Genomic DNA, 17028 nt, shown 5'->3' with positions numbered 1-17028 from the left:
CGCCAGAAACTTTGGAAAGGGGATTCATGTTTTGCGCACGATATCAAGGTAGAGCAATACTGAGCGCTTCGTACTCCGCCGCAGTATTCCAGAGGTACCTGTGTAATTGTTCGCAGGGTGCGGCTTAGACGTCGCTACGCGGACGGGATCCAAGCCACAGCGGCGACAGGCCTGAAGCTGAATCGTGGAAGATTGCTTTCTCTGCACTAAGCCTTGGCGACGAGATGAACTGGCTTTGATGACTTTGTCAAGATGATATTCTCTGAACTGGCGATGTTGGAAATCGGCATCACTGCCTGATGCTGCGTTGGCCGCACGACGAAACGGCGAAACAATGATGGCACGTCGAGCTGATCTCGTTTCAACGGGCAACGATTCACCAAATGAACCGACCTTGGCAATGCTCAACAGGAGTTTGGCTTTGGAGACGAGCGCCACGAGCCAATCAAACGAGCCCAGCTCTGATCAGCGAATCGCCGGCGTGCTGTGAAACACTGCCTCCGCTTTTCTCAGATAAACGAAAGCGAGGAGAAAGGTCACGTGATGGGCATCCCAGCCTGTCCAGCCACCTCGGAGACCGAAGGGTGCCATCCTCTTCCAGCAGGATTCCAGTAATTTGTTGGATAGGCTCTGGACAGAGAAGCGTGGTGCACAGCCACCACTATGTGGGGAGATGGTCTCGCCAGTAGAAGGACTTTGAGGGTACGTTAGCCGGCACCGAAAGTTTGTAGAGGCACCCAGTCGACATCGCTTCTCGGACTTAGAGACGCCAAGTACCCGCAAGGTATCCATGGCTGCTCACTATTGGCGTTCAAGAGGAAGGATTACGAACCGTCGGGTTGTTGAGCAGCCCGAAGGAGCGATACATGGTTGATTCGGGCTACAATAAAGACTGCACTATCGACGCCTCGCCAGCAAATCGACGGCGACTAGCACAAGCGAATCGGCCCCGACAAAGTAAAAAGGGAGTCGGCAAGTAAGCTTGCTTGGTTCAGCCTTTGTTCTCTTCCCAGGCAATGCGGGAAGCACTCGTAAGTACGAGCAACAGAGCATTGAAACATCTGCCATGGGCGTCTCTCTAGATCTGCCGTAGAGTCTCCCTAGCAGCAGGTACCCAAGGTATTCCACATCTCCCGTGTAAAAATAAGTGATGGGCAGATCTCCCTCCAGGAAGATAACGAGATGTAATATTCTTCTTTTTTCGGGAGAGTCGTCGTAAACAATTGCTGCTCCGGGCCTAACAGCAATCGAATCCTCGTACTGGCGAGAGCTAAAAGGCTTGGCCTCGCGGCCGCTGCGTGGTGTCGTTCGTCAGCCCTGCCCATCTCCGAGGCTATCGTGCTGTCTCTGCCAGCGGCTCGGTTGGCGCACCCGGCGAAGGCAGCTCTGCTGGCTGTATCAGAGCACAGAGTACCACGCTGGATGGAGCAGAGCGTGTACTCGGAGCGTATAACTGGCGGGACGGGCGTCGTCATCCCTCAGGCAATGGACGCAGCTGCTAGCCCAAAGGTGCGATGGCTGCAAAAGATCCGTCGCGCGCTTGCACCAAACAGGCCCGCGGGCTGCGCCTAGTGGTTGCGCCGCTGTGGCTGCCCGCCGAGCTTCTGCAACGGCGCTCACTGCATTAAATGCTGAGGGCCAAAAGGCTTACGCGTCCACGGCCCCATTCGTGCTGGCACCCCCGCCGCATCCCTGCACCCCTCCCCGACGCCAGCAGACGCCAAGGGGCCTCCCCTAAAGCGGTCCCCTTCCAGCGCTGTGCCCAGTACATGGAGGCTGTTCACTGAGTGCTGGCGCCTTGTTCTCTGCCCCCAGTCCCCAAGGCACCCATCCACCGCATTCCACGCTCAGCCATATTATCGCCGCTCCCCCAAGCCCAATCCGCCAGGCGTCACTTTTTCTTTCTGCCCTGCAAATAATTCCCAACCATTTTCCATTATCCGCCATCTCGAACATCTACCTATCTGGCTTTTGTTCACAGACGGATAAGCGAAACACAATTACTATTACAGCTTTTCCCACTGTGCTCGTTGAAACCATCTCGACGACTTCAATCTTGGCATCGTCAATCCGGATCGAGTCGAATCCATAACTGCCAGATCTCGCTTCGTATCGAACACATCCCGCCGCAATGTCGGGCCCTAATAACGTCGACATCGACGCGCTGCTGGATCTATCCGAGTACGATGGGATCCCCAGCTACAACTCGCCGTCGCTGTCTCCCTCCACCACCTCCAAGCCCACCTTTGCCAGCCCGGTCACCACCGCCGTGACGACGCCTTCAATGACGACGACGCAGGCTCTGAGCGGACCTAGCCACAACTATGACATGTATCGTCAGCAGACGGGCTTCGTTCCCGGCGCCATCGCAAACACCATGGCCGTCAATGAATCGAGCAACGCGGGATACCAGGACTTTGGTAGCCTCGACTACCTGACCGGCTTCCCTTCAGAGAACGACATGTTCGACTTCAACACCTCGCCGTCGCAGGCTACCCTGGGAGCGTCGGACATTATGGACTTTGGCTCACCCGCTGATTCTCAGCTTTTCCCGACCGTCAACCCCAGCAACATCGAGCAGGAGTCGGCGCTTGCTTCCCCCAGTCTGTCCAGCCAGGCCAGCGGCGTTGGCCGTCTGTGGCCTGGTGCGCACTCTCAGGCCGCCATGGCCAAGGCTCATGCTCAGCAGAGACAGCAGCAGCACATTATCCAGCAGCAGCAGGCTCAGCGCCAGCCCATGCAAGCAAAGGCTCGTGCCGGCAAGGCGCCTCAGCCCAGCGACCCCATTGTTGAGCAGAAGATTACTCAGCTTCTGAACTCGATGCGGGCTAAGCCTGCTCCTCCGCCATCCGACGCCTCCTCTCCCATGGCCAACCTCAACCGCGCTAAGAAGGATGATGAGGAGATGGACGATGACGAGCGCCTTTTGGCAAGCGAAGAGGGCAAGAAGCTCAGCAGCAAAGAGCGCAGACAGCTGCGCAACAAGGTCTCTGCCCGAGCTTTCCGATCAAGAAGAAAGGGTAAGATGCTTTTACCATTCCGCCACTCCGAGAAATATTTGCTAACATGCTACAGAGTACATCTCCCAGCTTGAGTCAGAGGTTGCCGGCAAAGTGCAGGACAACAATGATTTGCGTTCCCAGAACCGCGCTCTGCTCGAGGAGAACAAGCGCCTTTCTGATCTCACTCGCATGCTCCTTTCTTCCCCTGCATTCTCCAACTTCCTGGACCACCTCAGCGCAAACCCTTCTGTTGCCGCCCCGGCACAGGTCAAGCCCGAGCCCCAGCCATCGCCAGAGCAGCGCTCAGTCAAGGATGTCAACCCTTACGGATCGCAGCCCTCTCAGCATCAAATTGGCATGGCCATGATTCCTGAGCAGAACGTTGATTTCTCGCTTATCGGCAACGGTTTCAACTTCCAGCCCCGAGTGTTTGTTGTGGAGACTTCCGAGGTTCCCTCTCCCATCGAATCCAGCATCCTGTCTGGCAAGGCACCCAGCGTGATTGAGCAGGCTTTCCGGTCTGAAGACGAGAAGGTTGAGGTGCCTGTGATTGAGCGACCTGTTGAGCAGACTCCAGTCACTCAGTCTGAGGCAGGACCTATCGATGAGGAATTTGAGGCCGACCCCGAGTTTGCCCTGTACCACTCGGAGCCTGCATCGACCGTCTCCGAGTCCAGCGAGTTGGACACTGAGGGTCTTTCACATGTTGACATCTTTGGTGGTATCGAGACCGAGAAAATGCTGTCTAGATTTGAACTCGTGGACGCTACTGAAGAGGAAGCTAGCGCTGCGATTGCCATGGCCCGAGTACAGAGCATAAGTGCCAGCATGGAGGCAGTGATATCAAGATTAGAGATCTTGACTATGGACCTTTAAACAAACAAGAAACAAAGAAACAAAGGAAAACAAATCTTTACCACACGGTCTACTATGATTAGCGACTTCTCTTTTCTTTATCATGGCTTCTATTTTTTCTACTTATTTCAAGGCTGGAATGTGCATACTATGGGCCAGGCAGCGGTATACGGAGTTTTCTTCTATTATGGGGTCATAATGGATGGGTTTCACACATGACAATGCTGCTTCTTAACACTTTTTCTTCTTCTTTCCTTTGTCATACTTTTTTGCAGAAGAGGCGGCTTATCCTCTCTACCTTATTTTTATTCATCGTGCTGGCCGGAAAACAGCGGCGAGGGCTTTTCCTTTTTGTTACTTTATGTCTGGTTTATATATTTAAATAGACGGAAGGGGGAAGAAATATTCCACTCGGTCAGCGGCTCAGCAGACAAGAAATGCCAAAACTTTTCATGAATTTTGATCTCTAATTCATTTCTCAATAATGATTGTATAAAATGTCGAAATATGATCAATATCAGACTGAGACTTGAACAGTAAGTAGATGGTGTTTGACACAACGAAAGGTATCGTCAATTGATCTGATTAGGAGTTTGTTCATTCATTCATCTATCGTATGCTCATCCATCTTCATGAATCATTATACACGTCTTTTGAAAAGACCATCTTGCCAACCTCATTGTATCGCAAACACTTCCTCCTCCACCCCTTCAACATCCCACCCCTCCCCATCCATCAGCCCATGCACATAACACTCTCCAACAAGCACCCACCTCTCTTCACTGTCACCATCACCACCACCACCAACACTGACCTTCCTCAGCACAAAGGGTACCTTGCCGCCGCGCAGCACAGCCACCACGTCGCCCGCCTGCAGCGCGTCGGGTCCAAGCACAAAGTATCCCCTGCGGGTGACTGCGAAGCGGCGGTAGCGCGTAACCAGGACGGCCTCGTGGCTCCATTTGAAGGGGTCGCCGGTGAGGGAGAGGGCGTGGATGGCGGCGTGGACGGGGGTTGGTTTGCGGGAGGAGGGGGAGGAGGAGGATGACATGGAGTTTGCGCGCTCGTAAAAGGATGACATGGTGGTTGTGCTGCCGTCGGGACTGCTGATGGATCTGAATGGGGACGGGGAGGATACGGGGAACGTTTGAGATGGCGATAGCGTGGATGATGGAGAAGAAGAAGAAGAAGAAGAAGAAGAAGAGGGTGGAACGGCGTAGCGGACGAGATAAGCTGCTGCGCTGGTGAGCCATTCTTCGGAGGGGATGGATGAGTAGGGGCGCGAGCGATCGATGCCCGTGCAGGCGTTGGTGAGGGTCTGGATGAAGGCGAAGAAGGCGGATCTGCGATGATCTTCGGATGATGAAGGGGATGAAGATGGGGGTTTGAAAGGTGCCGTTCCTCCTGTTGCTGGGGAGGGGGTCTTGTTGAGGAAAGGGGGGTATACGAGATTGAGGTTGAATGTCCGGTAGCCGCAGATGCGCCTCCATAGAACCTCCATGACGTGCGTGCGAGGACCGTTGTTCTGCTCGAGCTGCGTCCATCTTCGTTGAGGCATTGGACGTCCATATTGCTGCTGGGTGCTGTCTGAACCGCGACGACGGTCATTATTCCTGCTTGGAGCGCGTGTTGTTGCGTCAATCCCCTGAGTAGGCTCAGCAGATCCCTCCTCGTCGCGTTCCCCCTCGCCCATCTCATTACTGCCATTGCTGCCTCCCCAATTCCTCTTCCTCCTCCCGCCTTGCCTCTTCTCAGGCCTCACCTGAAACGCCGTCCCGTAGATGGTCCACGAAAGCCTCTCCACGACATCGACCCTCACGCCGCGAATGCGCATCACGCGCGACTCTTCGTCAATGGTCAGGTCCGGCTTCGTGTCCCCCGACGCGCGATGCGGCACCGTCGGCGAGCCGAGGATGTGAATCGGCAGATGGCGCCAGTCCGGAGCCCAGGACGGGAGATCTAGATTTCCGTTGGCCCACGATGCTTGCCGCTTCGTGAGCGGCTTGCCGTGGTGCGCGGCGGAGAGGGCGACGAGGTCTTTGGCGCCGCGCAGAGCGCGTACGGCAACGTCGATGTAGATGTCCCTGACGCTCTTGGAGTAGTCCACTGTGAGGCCCTGCAGCTCCTTGCCGGCTTTGCTGATGGAGTAGTGGCCCAGGAAGGCGTAGATGTGGTCGCGGGGGTCGTTTCCGAGCAGATGTCTGGCTCGGTGGAGCTCGTAAGCAAAGTTGCCGCGGTTGTGGTCCTGGTCGTATTCGGTGTCTGGCTCGACGAAGCGTTTGTGCAGGTAGCGGATGCTGGAGGTGTTGAGGAGGAACCGGGTGCGGAGGTGGTAGTATCTCTCGTTGAGGATGGCTGCGACGTGGGATAATGTGTCCCAATCTATCTCTGTGTCGCCCCAGTACAGCGTTGCAGGGGCATCTGTTCCAATCTCTTGGACGATCCATATTCTTTGAAACTGATCTCCCAGCGTCAGCAGATATATCTTATTATATAAACTTTACGCCCTTTGTAGACTCTGCTATTGGACATGAGTCTTTCAGTAGGGAAAGGGGCCTTGTATTTTATATATGGACTTACCCAGGGCAGCTTTGTCAGTTTTGCCAGAGGCACCCAGGGCTCAGAGCTCTGCAGCGCCAGATTTTCCTCATGAGCGAGCTTAAACTCCTCATGAGCCTTTTCATCTCTAAACACGCCGTCAAGATGGCGGATCGTCTGTCCCGCCTCTTCAGCAACGCCATCGGGATCTCTTCCCAGCCACACAAGGACTCTCTTCGCATTTCTATACACCAGATTCATGAGCTTCACCTGCTGACTGCGTTCAGGGATATCGTCCTGGTTGATGCAGACCTGGTCAGCCCACAGCCGCCGCGGCTGGTCCGGCAGCCGCACCCGATTCAGCGCATCGTATATGCTCTGCGTGAGAGGCAGGACGGCGCCATCGCAAGTGAGCTCGTACTGCCGGCTGCCGGAGCCCCAGACGTACGATATGGCTTCGTAGGGGGGAAGTTGCTCAATGTCCGCTGAGGCCAGGCTTCTGGTTTGGAGGCTCCCCACCAAGGGATCTGAGCCGGATCCTGGCTGGAGGACAAGAAAGCGAACGCTGTGGTTGTCACCCAGGGGCTTGTAGACGAAGAGTTTCCGTCTTGAGGTGCCGACCTGAGGCTTCAGAGACGGTTGTAAGCGATTGCTATCCATAATTGATGGCTGTAATTTGAGGCCGCGACGCTTGACGAGCTTCTTTGCGTGGAGCAAAAAGAGAAGATGTGATTGAGGCTGAGCAACTCGCCCATACGGCTTGTAATCAGCAACAGCTTCGGAGTTTTCAAAGTCGCCGCATGAAAGACGCTTGATTCTACGCCCGAGTATGTTGTTATGCCGCGAATGCAGAGTCAGAGTCGAAGAAACTGACAAGCTGCCGTGACCCCTTACAAAGCGAGGAAAATGCATGCTTTGGTCATCCTCTACGAGAGTTACGACGACCATGATCGCGGGTTCAGTGTTAGTGCCGCGCTATGCATGGATGTGGAGAGCTACCGGTTCCGCCTAATAGCTACTGCAGCTGCATGTCACGGCGTTGACTCACCGATGTGCTGATCTGATCCTGCACCAATTAATGGATTAAGTAGTATTGGGCCGGGGTTCCTGTTTACCTAGCATCGAGAGTGGATGGTGTGGACAATGTTTCCAACTTTTGATGAACCTACTATATTAAAGGTAAGGTAGCATAAGTATTAGAAAGGAAACACATGAACACGTCAGGTTTGCCTCTTGATCTGACGGACAATATTACCAAAGATATGTTTCTCGTCATCTGAAACATACACAAAAGTGAAGCAAATGGGATATCATGTATTAGTCTCTTCAGATCCCATCTCATCTCGCCTCGCCTCGCTTCGCCTCGCCTCGTTCCGCCTCATGGCAGTTTCAAAATGTTTCGTGGATTTTCACCGGCTGCACTCCTGTTAAACTAATTTCGTCGTCATCCAAAGTCCGATTTAGATTCAGTGTTGCAACATCAGCAGATTCTGTTGGAGCCTCGCCCGATCCACCTCTCAACTCCCAGCTGCCAACCCTTTCATGCTGCACACCGCGATCCGTAACTGTGACATCAGCATCACCAGCCCTCTTATCTGATCCTCGGAAGCCGCCTGGAGAGCCGCTACGTACGCCGGGTTTGGATCGACGTGAAAAAGTGACGAACCCAAACCAATGGAGAACACCTACGGCAAGGAGAGCCACAGCCAGCGTCACCATGGCACCGATGAGGCCGCCCAAAGCTGGACTCAATGAGCAGCTTGCGCTGTCGGAGGGAGGATCTGAGGGAGACTCGCCGGCGCCTATGTTGCACCAAGGAGCAAAGACTGCTATACAAGTGGTGCACCATTGCACAGAGTCCTGGGTGAAATTCTGAAGCTGAGCCAAGAAGGAGGTATAAGGAATCATCTGGCTTTCAAAGCCCATCGAAGTGAGGGGATAGGCTGAAAACGGCTCGCCAAGATCGGCATTAGCTCGATATGAGAAGCGAAGCATGAAATCCTGAGGCGAAGGCATTGATTCAACGTCGCCTGGGTTTGAGCCGATTAATTCGAAGATCATGGCCGAGCCAGGATTTGGGAGCGTGGAAAATGGACCAGAGAGCAGGTTATCTTCAGTGTAGAGGCCTATGAGGGAGAAGAAGGCCAGCATGGGCTCGTGAGAACCAAACATGAGTGTCAGCGGTGTGCCAACTCCTATGCTGGTAGCACTGAGCGAGCTTGCAATCTGCATAGCAAGGGTCTGTCCAGCAATGGTAGAAACGTTGTTGTAGGTGAATGTTGGATTATCCTTCAAAATGTCACCATTCTTAGTACGCTCCAATTCAAAGGCATTGGCTCTGAGTATGTCGATGGTTTGGTTGGCGAATCCTAACCCGGCAGTGACAGTTGCATTGTGAGTATTCATGTAATTTACATACTCGTATATGTCATAAGCGTTCCAGTAATTCACTGAGGCGTTGGGTATGGTGCCTTTGAGAGGAGGTGTAGCAAAGAGGGACTTGTAGAAACTCTGAGTTGACCTAAAGCGTCCCATAGGATCGTCCAGCTTTATCGCGCGTACGTTGCTATCCCAAGCCCAGCATTGGGCAGACCCTTGGATGCTATGTTAAGACTGTGTTAGCGTGTATAAAAGGTCATCACCTTCGAATATTTAGGTTACTCACACAACTGAGGAAGGGTCAGACGGTGGCAGTGTCTCAATATTGGGATACTGATAACCTCCCAAAGGATAGTCAGTCAGCTCTGGGCTAACAAGGAGATCTTGAGCCACCTGTCGACCCCCAGCAAAGCTGTTGAAAGAGTTGGGACTAGGAGGATACAAGCCTTGGAGGAAAGCCATGGCACCCCCAGAAACCCATTCATCTGTCTGCGACAAGACGGTGAGCTGATCATTATTGATGGCATCCGTAGCTATTCCCTGAATCTTTGTGTTCCCCGTTGAGTTGGAAAACGTAGTGGAATTGCGACTGCCCAGGTAGCGGTGTCGGAAAGCACTTCCTTGCCTCCACATTTGACGAGCTCCTGTGGGTGTGAGGATGTTGTCCAAGCCGCCGAAAGTAGGAGTCTTTTCTCCATGGTTGATATATGCAACGGCTGCCCAAACTTTGGCGTTGAGATTGACCCCGGCCTGCGCCGAGACACTGAGACACAGCAGCATCATTGAAAGCAAGATTGACAGAATTGGAGCATTCATAGGCCAAAAGAGGCCGTAGCTTGAACGAGAGGCCATATTGCTGTACTGTCTATGGGTAGCTTAGCTCTATGTCATCAAGCGAAAGTGTAGCTCTTCAAAATAAGATGCAGCACAAGAAGAAGCTGCTTCTAAGCGAACGTGTAAGTGGATAGTTGGAAAAGAGAGGAAAGTCCCATGTCAGCCAGAATGATCGTAGCCATGGGAGATGGGACTGGCCAAAGGATATCTAGCCTAGGAGGCTGCCAGAGATTCCGGCCGGATAAGAGCTTGGAATTCCAGTTTACCAATTGTCGTGAAGAACAGGTCAGCCACCCATCGAATGGTGTAGTCAGAGTTGACATGTTGACACCCGCACGGGCACATGCGTTACCGAGCAATCCCTGGGAGAAGGACCAAATAGCGCATCAATCACAATTAAACCGCACGAGGCTAGCGGAGCTGCTGCGATAGAAGCAGCTTAGAACTGAAGCCAAATCCACTCTTGGATGGCTCATGGCGAATCCTGGAGCAGCTTCTTGCGGCAGCATCCGCCCATTTTGGCGGACGACACGGGAGTAGCAGCAAGGTCTAAACGTTGTCTGGTGGAGGTGAGGGGCAATGTGACAGGCACTCGAAGCGTGAGCTCAACGAGCTTGCCTGAAGCTTAATTGCGTCCCATACTTCCGATCCTGTGGTTGTGTTGGTGTTGGATGCTTGCGGCCAAGCTCTGCGACTAGTGGAGTGGTAGATTCAACTTTGACGCCCATGACGAGAGTCAATGGCGAGCGTCCTTTGGTGACGTCACGTCAGGCCTTGAGATGGAAAAGCTTAACCATGACTTATTTGACTTTTTCAGCTTTAAAGGTACTCGCAAGGTAATTTCAATGGTGAAGGGTTTACAAGCAAATGGCTTTATTCGAGAGCTGCATGGTCTATCTCTTGTGCGTGGTGTGAGCGGTAGGTAGGTATATGTGAAACTTCACGTTGGCAGAGGCACGCCCCAACAGATATCTCCATCATCTCGACATTTCATCGCAGCATCGAAAATAGCACAATCAATGTCAGCAGCCGATTTAATTCAGTACACAACACAATTTCATCAGAGAAGCTCACAATTCCATCCTTGCTGCTCTTGGTAGGTGGTACAGTTGGCCCCGCACAACTCCCCACCTTGTTTTTCGGCGCAGTCACTACCTTTATATGTCAATTTTCGACAACTGCAAAACAACTAAAAGCGGGTCGTGTGGTCTAGAAAGAAAAAAAGAGAAAAAGATATTAAAACACTACTAGCAGTATATGCATTCATTTAATTTTGAACCTAGAAGGGAAAAGAGAAAAAGGAGAAGAAATAGGCAAAAAGCAGGTTCTAGAGGGAATCGAACCCTCGCTGGCGGAATCAGAATCCGCAGTCATAACCATTAGACCATAGAACCCTAGAATGAGTTTTTTAGCAGATTATAATTTAAGTTATACTATAAAAGCAAAGATTGCGTCTAGATCTTTTTTGGGTTAGATGTCATTGAACTACATCCATCTTGTGATTTAATTTAGAAAAAAAGAAAAGAAAATATAGTAATAAAGAGACTTAGTTTAAAATTGAGATTTTCTGTGCAAGGTACAGGCTCTCCTGGGCATCTATATACTGGCCTGGCTGTTCAAAAGCTAGAGGACTTATAATGGACGCAATATCAGTCGCATAATCACTATCTGTGACAAACTAATATATATCCCACTTTAAAAGTCATGACTTAACCTGCAAAACGGAAATCTCGCAATATTACAAGACATTTGCAATCGTAGATTTCTCAATCAATTATTTCTCCACGCAGCTGATTAGTAATGTGAGCACACGAAGTGGAGAGCATTAGCTACAGCTAAGCTATTTAAGCTATTAACGAAAGCTAAGCCACCACAATTCGACGCCACAGCTAGAAATAACGAACTTCAACTGGCTAGAATTTTGATCCACCTTTTCTGACCAATTAGAAGGCTAGGCTGTAACTGCCCGATATTCTTCCTGACTTTAGCCATGCCTTTTCCGTTTTGCCGAAGCTTTTCCCGCTCTCGTGTGCCCACATCACTTTTGCGTCGCTTTATCGATTATCTGAAACCCGCACCTGAAATCCGTAGCTAGAAATCAACGAAAACGCCGAAATCGCCAAAATCGCCAAAATCGCTGCTGTCAACGACTTCCTGTTCCTTCAATTTACGCCTGCGTTAGGAATTTATCAGAGGCGCGTGACTGGATGCCATCTAGAGGATCTGGCGCTTTGGTAAAGGTTGTATGTGCTTGTGGGCGAAATCCGCCCCCTTCGCCTCTGTTTCCTCTATTTCCTCCACTTTCCGTTCTATCCTTTTACTAACCTCTCTTTCCTAGGTTTTTTTTATCTCTCTTCGCTTATGCCCGGCCTCTTCAGCTACATGTCTCCGTTTGGTGGATCAGGGTCTTCAGTATCGTCTTTTGAAGATGCAATAGCTGACGTTTGTGTAGCCCTCCTTGCTATTTCCTCGCCGATAATCGGGAGAGCCCACCGACTGTGCTCCCCGAGAAGGGAAACGTTGAGCCCACCGACCGTGCTCCCTGAGAAGAAAAACGTTGAGATCACCGATCTTTGAGAACACAATAAGAAGACCGTCGAGACCACCGATCGCGTCCCAGCCCAGGATAAACGACGCAAAGACCGCCGACCTCCCCCCCGTTCCCTCCCTTTCACTAGAATACCTGCCGTGGAGAGATCAGCCTTGAAGAGCTATCCTGATGTGCCACTAGAGCTTCGCCTTTTCAGAGAGTTGTCAGCCGCCCTCTGTCCCTGCATACGGATAATCCACTTCTAAACTGCGGTGCGCGGTAGACCAATCCTTTGCAGCTCACGGCGCAGTTAGTCTCAGTTATCGATTTGGCCAAGCTCTACCTCGCAGTCAGGATGGCATCAATGCTGCCTCCTCTGCGTCCGCCATTGCCGCCCCCCAGGTGAGCCCCAAGAACCCCCGGATGACGAGCCTATGCAGCAGTGCGTTCGGTGCAAGCAACAGAAGCCCGAATCCGACTTCATTGGGATCCGGAATCCAAATCGCCGCGTTCAACTATGCTTGGCTTGCCGCGGGGAGCAATTAGTAAGCTTTTCCTTCTAAAGCTTCAACAATGAAAACGTGTTAATTACATATAGGCTGCGAACCAACGCCAGCGTCACAATGAGACTTCTGCCTCTCGAAAACAAAGCCCAAGCTCTGTCATTACACCCCAGCGGCTCCAGCCTGTATTGCCTAGACCCCCTGCTGCTCCAATAAATGCAGAGTTGCCCTATTTGCCCCCAACCCCCCCCAAACGCCAACTCGGCCCCCAAGGTTCTATCCGCGCAGCGTTCGATCGCAGGATAGCCCCGGCCACGCTGCAGCCCACGCCCAGTAGGTTATTATTAGGCGAGAACATCGCTTGAGACGGCGTGCCGGCGAAGAACCTTCCCCACGCCACTGACCGCTGATCTATTGCCTCAACCCTCTAGCTCTCAGTCAGCCCCGAGCTCGCAGCTCGATGCCCTATTGCCCCCCCCAGATCGGAAGAGCGTCGTGTAAGATCGGAAGAGCCCCGCGTAGTGAAAGAAAGGAGAGCTCGGTGGTCGTTCCGTTCGCTGCCCTATTGCCCCCCCCCCCCCCCCTATGGACGATGGTCCCTCGTTCTTCATTTGCGTGGGGTGTGGTATAGCTAGAATGCTGGCTGATCAGTACCCTGATGGCATTTGCACGTACTGCGCCCTTGAACCCAACGAGGATGGCGATAGTGGCAGCGAGGGCGAAGTCGACGAGCGGCAGGTCTGCTTGAAATGCCACAACGTCTTCAGCCGCGCATCCTTCTTCTCATTAAGCGGCCGAGAGCAGTCAAATTGTGTTTTCTGCCGCACACAGCGGCCTACGGAATCATCATCACAAACCCCATCGTCGTCACAAGCACCGTCACCCTCATCCTCTCAGATAGCAGGCGTCCTCAGCGGTATTCCTCTCGCGGAAATCCTACAATAGAGCACGAGCAGGGCGGGGAACCTGCCTCCATTAACCCCGAGTTCGCCGGCGATCTATCTGCCATTGCCATCTCGACCGCTGACCGGCGGCTCCTTGATGGTTGGCAAGAGGCCTTAGACGGTCATCAGATGGAGAAATGCCCTCGCTGTCAACAACGTTGGTTCAACATGAATATGCGCAAGGGGGTTTGCCGCGCTTGCACCTATGTTGACAGCAAGAAGATGCTGGACGAGCCCTTCTTCTTCTTCTCCAGGGAGAACAATCTTGATTTCGGCTAGGTGCCGTCGTCACTTCCTGAGCTATCCCAGGTGGAAGAGATGCTCATTGCCCGGGTACACGTCCACGTACAGGTCTTCTAATACAGGGGGGAGCAGTATAGGTACTGAGGCTATGTTATTAACTTCCTGCGCGATACTGGGAGTATATATACATAGCTTCCCCGTCTGCCTTAGGAGCTTGATATTATTATACTTTGGCCCCGGAACTCGACTGACCAGCTGCATATGGTTAGGCAGTTTAGAGGCCAGTTCCGCGTGAGGCAGGGGCATGTTTGCTTTTGGCTTGAATTCCTTAGGCTCAATTACCCCGGCTACTCTAATATTATAATACAAGAGGACTGGCTTAGCCAGCTACCACATGACGCTGATGTTGGCGATTAGCTCTTGGTTGAACTGGTTGAAGAGGTTGACATTGAGGATGTACCCAGCGGCGAGATTGCTGACGAGGGCGACATTGAGCAGGCTGCTGTGCCTAATTTTGTCGCTAAACAGCAGGATATAAATGCGTTTCGCTCCCTGCTTGGAAGCCAACCGCAGTCTCAGCCTGGCCATGTTCCCGTTGTGCCGGGCACCCAGCGGCCTTATATAGAGATGCCTGCCATCCGGTCAACGCCTCTTAGCGAGTTCAACCGCTCGCAGGCGCTGCTTTCGCTCGCGTTCCCAACACTTTACCCCAGGGGAGAGGCCGATTTCATAGCACCAAGGCAGCGGTCGATAACTTACAGTCGGTATATCGAGCACGCGATGAAATGGCACGACGGGCGCTTCGCTCGCCATCCGCGCTTCCGCTACACCGTTTTCAACACACTAATGCGAAGCCAAGTCAACTCAAGGAGCAGCTTCTTCGTTAAGAGGAGCGGCGGGCAATCCGTCCCGGTTAACGTTGAGCAGCTCCGGGCAGCCTTTAATGATGACATGCCAGAGTCTTGTGCGTTACTTAATAAGGTTGTCCGTCATTCAGCATCCCTTCGCGGCACAAGGGCATTCTGGGAAGGCCGACGAAATCAGCTTGAGGCTCACGTCCAAGCCCTAGGGTGTCCTAGGGTCTTTATAACGTTCTCCGCCGCTGATATGCATTAGCAGAGCCTGCAGAAGCACCTCCCAAGATATAGCGATTGGCTTGCTGCTGCTAATGCTAAAGCAAAGATTGCAATTGCCGCCGCAAACCTCCGGGATAACCCACACATTGCCGCATACCACTTTCATCAGCGATTTACAGCCTGGGGATATAGACGAGCCCACGTTGTTTGAGCTGTACGCCATGCATTCCAAGGGTGTTGCTTGTCTGATGATTAAGCAAGCTGAGCTTGGATGGTCCAAGGACAACAAGGTGCTTGATGCTGTCGATGCCGTCATTGAGGGCGTCGTCACCGTTTCCAAGCTGAAGACTCCTGTTCAGACGGATGTTGCCAACGGTACCACTACCACCGAGCACACTACTCCAATGCGCATTGCCACTCGATCCGCGACGAGAGAGATTCTACAGCCGCCTGCTCAGGCCACCGCCCCTTCCGAAGCGGCAACTACTCCTCGGGTCATCGAACAGCAGGTGACCACCCCGGCCAAGCCCCTTAGCTCTTTCCTCCAAAAGAGGTTCAGCATCACAGACTATTGGTTCCGTTACGAGTGGCAGGCGCGTGGGGAGCACTCATGCTCACGCTCTATTCTGGGTCTCAAACGCCCTGTCGCTAGACCTTCGTACAGAGTAGGCTCAGGATGACTTCTCGAATTATTGGGGTGCTTATTCTACTGCCTTTAACCCAGAGCCTGGCCGCACTGGGCCTCGGGGCGAAGGTGACCCCCTAACATCCTATAAAGAGCACCCTCCGACATTCCATATGCTGTCTGAGATTGTTAATAGGGCCCAGCGTCACAAATGCACTGAAGCTTATTGTCTTCGCCGCCGCCGCCTTCCAAACGGTCAGGTTTCAGAGGACAAGTCCTGCCGTTTCTTCTTTCCTCGCACAAGCCATAGCAGGCCGCACGTTACGTTCACCATTAACCCCCAGTACCTAATCTTCGACGGCGTTTGCAATGACTCCTTTCTCAACAGCTACAACCGCTCCGTTGCCCTTAGGTGGAGGGCAAACCATGATATCTCGCCCTGTACCTTAACCCATGCTGTCATCAGCTATATAGCCAAGTACTGCAGCAAGGCCGAACCCAGAACTCAGAGCTACAGCGACATAGCGAAGGAGATCCTCCCACGCGTCACCAGCGGGCGTGCCCTGACCAGTTTCGTGGCCCGCTTTATGAACAAACTGGTTGCTAAGCGCGACTGGTCAGCCATGGAGCTTTCCCACTTGCTGTTGAACCTGCCGCTACAAGTGAGCTCCCGAGTCGTTCAGAACGTCGATTGCCGGCCTATGCTGCAAGATCACATTCGCGACACTGTTATAGGCGGTGAGATTCGACCAGGGCAGTCTATTTATCAGAAGTACCTCGGCCGCAGCCAAGAATGGGTTCAACTCAGCTATTTTGATTTCCTAACAAAGGTTAATTATTCACGACTTCCCTGGCACTACTATAGTGCTCCTGATCGCGTTCTTAATTATTTCCCGCGATATAAGCCTTACAAGGACCATCCCAACTTCGAGGACTTCTGCTGTGTTAAGCTGGCCCTACATCACCCACATTCCTCTGTTGGTGATGTTAAGGTTGTCGAGGACACCCCCTTTGACACATATGCAGAGGCTTGTGCCCACTGTCGGGAGGTTTATGCTAATGTTCACCCAGAGGACTACTACTGTGACCTACCAGCGCCGGATGATGATCTCTTTGAACCTGGCCCCCTTGAAGAAGATATAGAGCCTGATGACTGGGAGCAGCTTGCGGCACAGCTGCCCCAACGTGACGCTGATACAGAGGATATCGAGCTGCTCGGCAACCGCGATATTGACATCCTGTTCGACTAGTCCCCTCATATCGGCAAGTACCCGGATCTACTTGCGAGAACAGATTATTGGAAGCAGTGCCGTGAGAGCTACAATCTCGATGACAAGTTCAACTCTTCTAATAGCATATTTGACCCGTCTAAATTCTCACCATCGGCTTGCATTTAACCTCATTGTCAACCACCTTGAGCAGGCTCTTGATCTCACCGCCGAGCGGCCGCCCCAGCTATTATTGAATATTGACGGCAAGGGAAGCACCGGCAAATCCTT

The 17028-nt window shown here is 52.5% G+C and overlaps 5 protein-coding genes across 5 annotated transcripts; 3 read left to right on the top strand and 2 right to left on the bottom strand.

The window, feature by feature from the left end:
* Window positions 1–866: 866 nt before the first annotated feature.
* TGAM01_v210406 (hypothetical protein) lies at window positions 867–1572 on the top strand (the record flags this gene model as incomplete). The annotated part of the gene is made up of 2 exons (XM_018810249.1): window positions 867–976; window positions 1245–1572. 2 exons carry the CDS (start codon window positions 867–869, stop codon window positions 1570–1572), a joined length of 438 nt encoding a protein of 145 aa, XP_018656564.1.
* A 559-nt stretch (window positions 1573–2131) lies between these two features.
* Window positions 2132–3878, top strand: TGAM01_v210405 (hypothetical protein; the record flags this gene model as incomplete). The annotated part of the gene is made up of 2 exons (XM_018810250.1): window positions 2132–3020; window positions 3076–3878. 2 exons carry the CDS (start codon window positions 2132–2134, stop codon window positions 3876–3878), a joined length of 1692 nt encoding a protein of 563 aa, XP_018656565.1.
* Window positions 3879–4533: 655 nt separating this feature from the next.
* Window positions 4534–7343, bottom strand: TGAM01_v210404 (hypothetical protein; the record flags this gene model as incomplete). Its single annotated transcript, XM_024550792.1, has 2 exons — window positions 4534–6315; window positions 6438–7343. 2 exons carry the CDS (start codon window positions 7341–7343, stop codon window positions 4534–4536), a joined length of 2688 nt encoding a protein of 895 aa, XP_024404465.1.
* Window positions 7344–7784: 441 nt separating this feature from the next.
* TGAM01_v210403 (hypothetical protein) lies at window positions 7785–9626 on the bottom strand (the record flags this gene model as incomplete). Its single annotated transcript, XM_024550791.1, has 2 exons — window positions 7785–8997; window positions 9061–9626. The coding sequence occupies 2 exons, from the start codon at window positions 9624–9626 to the stop codon at window positions 7785–7787; spliced, it is 1779 nt and encodes a 592-aa protein (XP_024404464.1).
* A 3764-nt stretch (window positions 9627–13390) lies between these two features.
* On the top strand, window positions 13391–16779 carry TGAM01_v210402 (hypothetical protein; the record flags this gene model as incomplete). The annotated part of the gene is made up of 4 exons (XM_018810633.1): window positions 13391–13771; window positions 14246–14919; window positions 15074–15562; window positions 15726–16779. 4 exons carry the CDS (start codon window positions 13391–13393, stop codon window positions 16777–16779), a joined length of 2598 nt encoding a protein of 865 aa, XP_018656166.1.
* Window positions 16780–17028: the final 249 nt, after the last annotated feature.

The sequence above is a fragment of the Trichoderma gamsii genome, assembly GCF_001481775.2.
Source record: "Trichoderma gamsii strain T6085 chromosome Unknown Scaffold_62.2, whole genome shotgun sequence".
Lineage (NCBI taxonomy): Eukaryota > Fungi > Ascomycota > Sordariomycetes > Hypocreales > Hypocreaceae > Trichoderma > Trichoderma gamsii.
The sequence above is the reverse complement of the archived record's forward strand: the minus strand, read 5'-3'. Positions and strand labels throughout refer to the sequence as shown.